This window comes from Etheostoma spectabile, chromosome 19, assembly GCF_008692095.1.
Source record: "Etheostoma spectabile isolate EspeVRDwgs_2016 chromosome 19, UIUC_Espe_1.0, whole genome shotgun sequence".
Classification (NCBI taxonomy): Eukaryota; Metazoa; Chordata; class Actinopteri; order Perciformes; family Percidae; genus Etheostoma; species Etheostoma spectabile.
The window spans coordinates 14,917,362-14,926,391 of record NC_045751.1 but is presented as its reverse complement, the minus strand read 5'-3'; the positions used below and the strand labels follow the sequence as shown (position 1 = coordinate 14,926,391).

The 9,030-nt window shown below is 38.4% G+C and overlaps 1 protein-coding gene across 2 annotated transcripts in view; it reads left to right on the top strand.

Annotated features, from left to right (window-relative positions):
* arap2 (ArfGAP with RhoGAP domain, ankyrin repeat and PH domain 2) overlaps positions 1 to 9,030 on the top strand; it is a 123,569-nt gene that overhangs the window by 95,886 nt on the left and 18,653 nt on the right. For both annotated transcript variants that reach the window (XM_032544568.1, XM_032544569.1), the window contains exons 19-24: positions 1,849 to 1,912; positions 2,450 to 2,613; positions 3,772 to 3,984; positions 4,251 to 4,356; positions 6,087 to 6,234; positions 8,815 to 8,892. In XM_032544568.1, coding sequence (XP_032400459.1) covers positions 1,849 to 1,912; positions 2,450 to 2,613; positions 3,772 to 3,984; positions 4,251 to 4,356; positions 6,087 to 6,234; positions 8,815 to 8,892 — 773 coding nt within the window. The remainder of the gene's footprint in view (positions 1 to 1,848; positions 1,913 to 2,449; positions 2,614 to 3,771; positions 3,985 to 4,250; positions 4,357 to 6,086; positions 6,235 to 8,814; positions 8,893 to 9,030) is intronic.

Genomic DNA, 9,030 nt, shown 5'->3' with positions numbered 1-9,030 from the left:
CTGTGCCCTTGAAAATCTGCCAAAGAAAACAAAAGGCAAATTATTTGTTAAGAGAGACTTTTGGGGATTAATTGTTTCTGTTGTTTCACTCAACATGCAGTACAAAGGACTTGTTAGCCACAATAACACTGTTATGTTTCACCAATCCTCTCTTAATAAATTAAATTAAGTTTCCTGTCAGTGCCGATAGTCGATCAGTGTGTTTACTAAAGAAGCAGATGCAGAGGTTGCGATATTTGGTGGAGGCAATAGAAAACTAATTTCTCTTATTTGTGACGTGATGATTATAAAAGCATTTAAGGTGTAGAAAATACTGTCCATAGATACATTTTTTTATGGGAGTGCTACTTCCAATAATTCAAGTTTGGTAAATATGTAGGTTAACCCAAGTTCATGGAGTCCAGAGTTTCCTAGAATCCGGCAATTCTAAGCTCAAAATAATAGTTTAAAATTTTGGGAAATTTGCCAATTTGCATTCTTGCTGAGAAAAGGCCACTACCACTCTGATGTCAGTTTGGTGAGCATGAAGCTTATGCCAGCAGCCAGTTAGCTTAGCTTAAACTACAGTGTGTAATTTTTACACTTTTTGTTTTTGTCTGGATTAAAAAAACAGGATATTACGTAGCTAGCAGCAACATATCTTCATTTAGAACAAGGACTGCAAACACTGGTAAACAGCTAGCCTGGCTATGTCCAAAAGTAAAAGCTCCAGGGCTAACTAATTCATGCTATCTTGTTTGTTTACTCCGGAAAGTGTAAAAACAACATGTTATGGCTAGAGCTAAGCTAACTGGTTGCTTGTGGTTGCTTCATATTTATCATACACAGTAAGAGTAAGCCAGTGTTCTCTTTGAACTCTTGGCAAGAAAAGAATAAGCGTATAATATTTCTCTAAATCCAATAAATAACCCTCCAAAAAGAGCATGAGACACTTGACAACTCTTTATTCGGGTAAAGAAAAATGTTCCCTTTTTGCTAGTTTCTTATTTGAGCACAACTAGTGACAACTTGAGTAAGATGAAAGTGCCAGATGTTGTTGCTTAGAGATTTGTGAGTTTGTTGGTACTTGATCTGTTGTGTGTGTGTGTGTGTGTGTGTGTGTGTGTGTGTGTGTGTGTGTGTGGCCATGATCCGAGCAGCTGCTTGAACCCACAGAAGTGATTATAGCAAAGCTTTTGAGTCCCTACAGCTAGTTGTTTGGTATCCTTGCACTGTTAATTTAAAAGATTGATTGTACAGATAAAGAATGCCAGGTACTGTTTTTTCTTTTCTTTGGTGTGTTAAATATTACCCTCAGTGCAATCTTATTTGTGTGCATCACAACTTTATATAAAGCTTGATGTCCATTGAAAGTAGTGTTTATGCCCCATTTCTCCCTTTTGTTTGAACTAGGCCTACCTTCAGAATGTCAGTGAACAACTATACCCCGGTTTCCCATCATAACAAGAAAAATGCTATTAACATCAATTGGATGCATTTGCCATTCCGCTACTGTACAGCACTGTTCCCTCACTTTTCTTTCCACTATATGCCTGCACATTTGAAAAGATTAGTCAGATATGTCTAGACATACTGTGCGGTGTACTATTTGCAGTGATTGACTTAAAAAATAAATGAATACGGTACTTAAGAAAACAGAGACCTTTTAGTGACAGGTAATGAATGTAATTTCAAGTTTCATGGCGAAAGCTTCTAAGCGCTCATGCTTTTTATGTAGATTGAACAACTGCAAATGTCAGACGTAAACACATTAGCATCACATATCACACATCAGAAAATGTTGCTCTCTGAATGTACAGAGTTTTGGAAGCTGCATTTTCAACAACTTGTTGGCCTTTTCCCCCCCAGCTGTCTCCACACATACGGAGGGTGAGGACAGGATCCAAGTCCTGCTGATGGTGGAGGGAGGAAGGTATGTCAGTCTTTGAAAAAGAAAAAAAAGAAAAAGGTGTGCCAATTGGCAACATATTTGATATGATCCAACAACATGATGCATTATTCAACACTGTAAGCTTTGATTTTGCCTTTGTCTTGTTAGTCCGAATGCACTTTACCTACTGTAACCATCCGCGGTAATCAAAGTCTTGCTAGACTGCCTGCTTCATTTACAGAGTAGGTGAAGCTGCACATAACACAAGCCAACAGTTTTAGTCTCCCTTTTAGAGTTATCTAATGAGACTTTGTGCTTACTCCGTTAATTGCTCTTCTTTTGTGTGTTTTTGATGAAACCTCATGGGAAACCAGTGGCTGTTTTATATATGTGTATGGGAATTTTGTATTCTTTTAATCTTGTTGGTTGTTTATTTAATAACTTGTAAGGGATTTTTTCAGATACGTGAACAACTTGAAACACCATCTTGAAATACAGTATGAAACACTGTATTGTTACTGGAAAATATATCATTGTGTACTTAAGAAATGACTTATTTTTTATCTCTCTCTTTATTAGAACAGTTTACATCCATGGCTTCAACAAGATGGAGTTTGCACTGTGGCACTCTGCCATCACACTGGCTGCTGGCACAGATGGCAAGGCGCTCAGCGACCAACAGCTGACTAAAAATGGTGTCCCTATTACAGTTGACAGTTGCATTGCTTTTGTCACCCAATATGGTGAGTAACATACTTACAGGGAGAGAAAAGTAAAAAAAAACAACATTTCTGCATAACTATTATTATGATTTCCCCTGATTCAGGACATGATTCATCCAGTATGCTGTGTCTTAATGGAGAATTTCGATCAAATCCAAAACGTATCTCTGTTGTTTGTAAATTTGGAGTGCTGTCAGTAGAGAGCAAACAATTGGTGCTGTCTACACTGTCTTATCCTCCTGCTAGCGTTGGCACCCAACGGGCTTAAATAGGGCAAGTTCTAAATGTGTTTTTTTATCCTCTTAACATGTTCAAAATGTCAGTGCCTACCCACCCATGTGCAGTGATTCTTTTTGAGTGAACACAGTGAATCTAACTGCTGTAGGTGTGAAAGAAATGCATGAAAGTTGTGCTAATTCAGCTGTGTTGAAAAAAACACATTTAAAACTTGCCATGTTTAATCCTGTTGGGTGCTAACTCTAGCAGGAGGAAAACAGGGTTTAGACAGCACCGATTGTTATCGTTTTTCTCTCCACTGACAGCACTCCAAATTTACAAACAACAGACCTACATGTTGAAATTGACCAGCATTCTTTTTTAATGACAAGTTCATCCTTTCACTGTTTAGCATCATGACATTATTCCATCCTCTCTCTTTTCACCATATATACATATACATATACATATAATTTTATTTTTTTTAAAGTAGAAAATGTAGTCCAACTTTTCACTGTTTACTGCAGAATTTGCAAAATATGAACACACAACATGTATACACTGTATATGTAAGAAAGCAATCCATAATAAATGCAAAAAGGGTCCTTATGTACAGTAGTATTGTTTAGTGGTATGCAGTGTAATGAGGGAATGGCCTAAAAGTCATCTCTGACTGAAACTGTATAGTGGTACAGAAGGGTAATATACCTTGATGCGACAATTTTATTCCATCTGCAATTTAGATTCAAATGTGCTTATGTAACATTGTTACATTCCACAACTTAGCATCCATAAGGTTAGTTATTGCCCTATAATTGTAGTTAGTTATACAGAAATCTATGCATTGCCATTTGCTGTTGCAGGCACGACAAATCAGACAGTGACTTTCCGGCACAAAAATAAGTAAAAAAGTAATGAGTTGATCGTCCATCTATTCACCCATGTTTTTGACTACATAACCAGGTTTGTGCCAGGAGGGGGTCTACCAGAAGCAGGGGGACCCTGGTCGAGTGGCCCTGCTCCTGAAGGAGTTCACCCGCGACGCCCGTAATGTGAAGCTCAGGGAGAAGGAGCAGCAGCTGGAGGATGTGACAGACACCCTGAAGAGATTCTTATCTCAAGCAGAGGATGCACTACTGACCAAGGAGCTTTATCCATACTGGGTGTCAGCTCTGGGTATGTGAGGCGTCTGGTGGGTGTGGGAACACACGTTTGCTGGAGTGACATAATAAAAAGCAAAAATATGCCTATGTTAAACGTTGGACAGTAGAGACGATGATGATTGCTTAATCACGGATGAAAAAAAAAAAAGTTCAATTTTGCTTCAATAATTGAAAACGTACAGTAAGACCCTTATTCCCTTTGTGTGCTACAGTCGTGTCAGTTTTAATTTTGTTATATTTGGCATTTTTTCAGTTGTTCTAATCTGTGTGGTTATGTAGATGAGAAGGACGAGAGGCAGAGGGTAAAGAAGTACTCTACTTTCATCGAGACTTTGCCAAAGATAAACAGGTCAACCCTTGATGCTGTGCTACAACATCTCTACAGGTATACACACACAAGCTGACACATGCTTCAAACTGCAGACACATTTAAAGCTTTGTACCAGTGAGGCTATTTCAAGGTTGAGGTCACTGTGAGAATGAAGTTTTATTATCCTGAAGGAGAAACGCCAAAAAAATGCAGTTCAGAGTCAAAATATTTTACTCCACTACGTGTAGCAGTTACGGGTTACTTTTGAGATTAAGATTTTATATAAAAATAATACTATAAGGTTATAAATTGCAACACACTGTTCAAGATTTAACCAGTGGTTGGCCTGTTAATATCAGTTTCTAGTTGAAGCCATCTTTCAGGTTTCTTATTCTTTGGCAATTCCACCAAAAGGATATTTCCCTCTTAAACTTTTCAGATGGTTTAATTTAATTAACTTTTTGAGACCCTAAGATGTAGATCTTTCCAACATTTCACCCGAAAAACACAAATTATAGTAAAAAGAAAACAATTTGTGTGTCAGAACTGTTTTTCTTCTTGCTCCCACCTTTAATGATCTCACAACTTCTCAGATTTATCTTGTGAAAAAAAGTAGTACGAGATTCTCCACCTCAACCAGACATAACAGTAAAATTCACAGCATTAAAACCAGCATAAGCAATCTAATAGTATGTCATATTTTATAATATATTAGTCACAGGGGACATTTTACTGCAAAAGAATCTGAGTACTTATTTTACCACAGGTATATCCACGTGATGATTTGAATGAATTGTTAGATAGCTGTTGTCTTCATTATGGTTTTGATTGAACTCGTGCTTGATAGAACACGTGTAGCACTACAGATGCCACACTGCCTCACAGACGTAACAAGTGTGGAGACTCAAAGGTCCTGCACTGTGAGTAGCTCAGAGGTTGCTATTTGTCACCTGCTGATTAGCCTGTTGTCCCTTCTGCTCTGCTAATGACCCACACTCGCCTCTGTTTTTTCTTCTGTGTGGCAAACAAGTCAGATACTTTCTAGTCAGATCTCTGATTTAGTCAGGGATACTGTGCTGCTGTAGTGTGGATATGGTGGCAAGTCCTTCAAATTACAAGCTTGTTTTTGTCACTGAAGCAACACCCTTTTTGGGTTGAAACTGTTAAATCAATCCCATTTATGTACCATTTGTCAGCGTTTTGCAAGTAAGAAAATTAGTAAACACACAGTTGAGGCCTATGGCAAAAATAAGCTATTAGATATTTTTTTTCTATTAGAAAAAATAGTATTTGATATATTTTTAGATATATTTTCACTTTTGGGTATTGTGACCAATCAATTTGATGTGTAGACATCGCAATAATTACAGAATACAATTGTGTACAATCCACAGTGTCAGCAATACATATGAGGTGCGGAGCCAAAGAGAGGCTAAAGCTAGATTCACAACATCCCATCCTGCAACTGCCCCGCACCCCAAACCTGTTTCCCACCTTGAGTTGCTATTCAATACAAACACTCTGTCTTGATGCTCACATTACCCATTGCAGCCTCAGAAACCTGTAGTGGATAGTCATGGTTTAGCTGCATTATGTTAATGATGTAGATTGTTTGGAGAAGACTTAATTGGCCCTTTGCTGAATTTGGACTGAGGCCTAACATTTCACAAAATTCCCTTTGTGTTTTTGTCTGAGTGTACAGTATGTGTGGGCATGAGAGATTGAGAGAGTTATTGAGCTAGCGATAGAAACTGTTTGTGCTGTACATTTTGGTTATTCTAACCACGTTTTTTTCTGTTATTCAGGATTCAGCAGTGTTCCTACCTCAACCACATGTCAAGTGAAAAACTGGCCTCTGTCTTCTCCTCCTGCTTGTTCCAAACTCGGGGACAAACCCCACAGGAAACTACTGTCATCTGTGACCTCATCAGCAACTACATTACACTCTTCAATGTGAGTCAAAATGTTTTATTTATTTATTTTTTCACATACAGTATGATAGTGTTGAGGAACTGATTGAGAGACGATGTGGAGGGTGACAAAAGGCTTAGCTGAGCGTGGTCTTCCACCTCTAAGTTAGATAACATCTGATTTTTCTTGCATAAACACTACACAAATTTGTAAAAATATATGTATGTGTATATATCAGACAGGTAAACAAATTGGTATCACCTGCCTACTTTATATCTTACAAAGTAACCAATCATGGAAAACTAGTTTAATTGAATGTCAAACTGGAAGCCAACGTCTTTGCCAACTGTGCTCTGCACAAAACGACAGCACACATCTCCAGGAAAGAGAAACTATATATTTTTTAAAACAGGTCACCTACAACAAAAAAAACACCATCAGAATCTTGTTCAGGACATCCTTTGCTTGAAGCAAAATGAGGCCAGGCTTATGACTCTGAGTTTGTTCTTTATGTGAGGAGCCATTTTCATAGCTGAAAAATAGAACCTAATGATAAAGTAAGAAAGAAAGAAATTTTACAACACGTGGTTTGAAAAGTGGGGGCCAGGGACCCCCAGGTTTACTTGAGGGGGTTCCAGGTGGTCCGCAGCAAAAAGGGTAATGATTTATCTTTTATGTAAATCTCTTCATATGTATCAGACAGAATGTATGACTATACATTTTTTCATGGGGTTCATGCACTTTCTGTGATAAAACCACTAAAAGCAAAAAGTTCCAGAACCCTCGGACAGAAGTTTATCAAATGATGGTCCGTGGATACAGTTTTGTCAGTTGACGATGTTTCTTTGTCGTAAAAAGGTTTGCGATGGGCGCCCAGATAGCTCAGTTGGCAGAGTGGGCGCACATATATAGAGGCTTACTCGTCAACGCAGCAGGCCTGGGTTTGACTCCGACCTGCGGCCCTTTGCTGCATGTCATTCCCCCCTCTCTCTCCCCTTTCATGTCTTCAGCTGTCCTATCAAAATAAAAGCTGAAAATGTCCAAAAAATAATAATGAATAAATAATAAAAGAAAGGGGTTGTGTGAACCACTGTTCTAAGTAGCTGAGTTATATTTTAGCAAGAGTATATTTAAGTTTTATTGTCAGGTGTGACCAAAAGCTCTGTTTAGGTTGCACTGCACCATCTTTAGCATTGCAGTTTAAAAAAAAGTTGAGAGTCTTGTGAAAGACTTGAAAGATTTGATAGTGTCTTTCGTTAGACCCTCCCTGCCTGGGAAACGCACCTTTTTCCCCATGATGACATCATAAGGGGTCAGACTTGACAAAGCTCCCCCAGGTCCACAGAATACATTAAATAACTGTTTTCACAGGCTGAATAATATTTAAATCATGTGTAAACTAATATTTACATGTGAAAAAGGGTCCCTTTTTCATATTATGTTTACTGACCAAAATGTCATTACTAGATAAAGTGAATACAATTGGCAGATGGTGGGCAGATTTCTAGTTCTTTCTATAAAATGCATATTGACATTCCCAAAACATTTTTTCTTTTCCATGATGAACCAAACCACCAAAATTAAAGATATACGTATTGTTCAACAACCTAGTAGATAAATTGAGAAATTTCTGCTCAATACCTTTGTAGGAAAGGTGCAGTACATGCAGTCTAATATAGTCTCCATGCTTGATTAAGGATGACTGTCCGATCAATGACAGGTTAAAGAATGCATTTATATATTACCATATTGCATATCTAAACTAAGCTGCACGCATGACTTTATTTACACTCTCTTACTTTAACCATCTGGAGAGCAGAATTGTTGTTGCCAAATCTCCACAATTGGCTTGACTTTGCTGATGTGCGCATGGGCGGGCGTGTGGGATCAATGTTGCCCTTGGAGAGATGCCTGGCTTATGGGGTATGCAGCACTGAACAACCGCTAATTCCCAACAGAACGCCTGGATCCCTCTTGTTCTGACGTTAAAGGAAGAGCATTCACTCCAAATCAGTTCGGGACGCCGTCATTCGCATGACAAATAGCCATCAAGCTCAACCAATCATGTGCCCAATTGCAGTGAATACAAACGCTGTGACATGAAACAAGTGAGACATCTCTCTAATTAAAGCGCCAGTTCTGTGCTGGATGTCATAGACGAGGCCCATTATCAGGACTAAACACACACACACAACTCGATGAGTTTGTGAGGTTTTTTTTTTCTCCCCCAATCTTCTCTGCCATTCGTAGAACTCTAACAAAGCAAATTGTTCTATGAAAATGATAATGGTGTTATAAAAAAAATTGGAATAAAAAATCTCATTCCCCACACAGAGCTTTGTGAAAGAAAAGAGTATTCACTTGGTGCTGAGCTGTGTCAAACACTCACAGCCAACTACCTTATTCGAAATTAGCTTCAGAATTGTTAGCTGAACGACCCAATTCTACAGTTTGTGTATGATGCATTTTTACTGGTTTAATCCAGTCGTCCATGTATTGTACTTAAGGGCTGGACATAATCTTACCTTTGAAAATGGTTTTCAGATTTTATCAAGCAATTTAATATTTCTCTTCATTGGCTGAGTTTGATTTGATGTGTTTGTGTGTCTTTGTGTGCAACAGGTCAATGAAGACCGGGTGCAACAGATGGAGAGAGAGAATAGTTTCATCACACGCTGGAACGACAAGAAGGACACCACAGTAAGTCGACCCAAATGAAAATCTCCAATGGGTGTTTTATTTGTGTGAGTGTGCATGTGCGTGTGTATTGATTTGCCTGCATGTGTCAGGGTCTCTCAAATCAGGGATCCATTTGAACTAGTTTCCTGTTATTCTGGC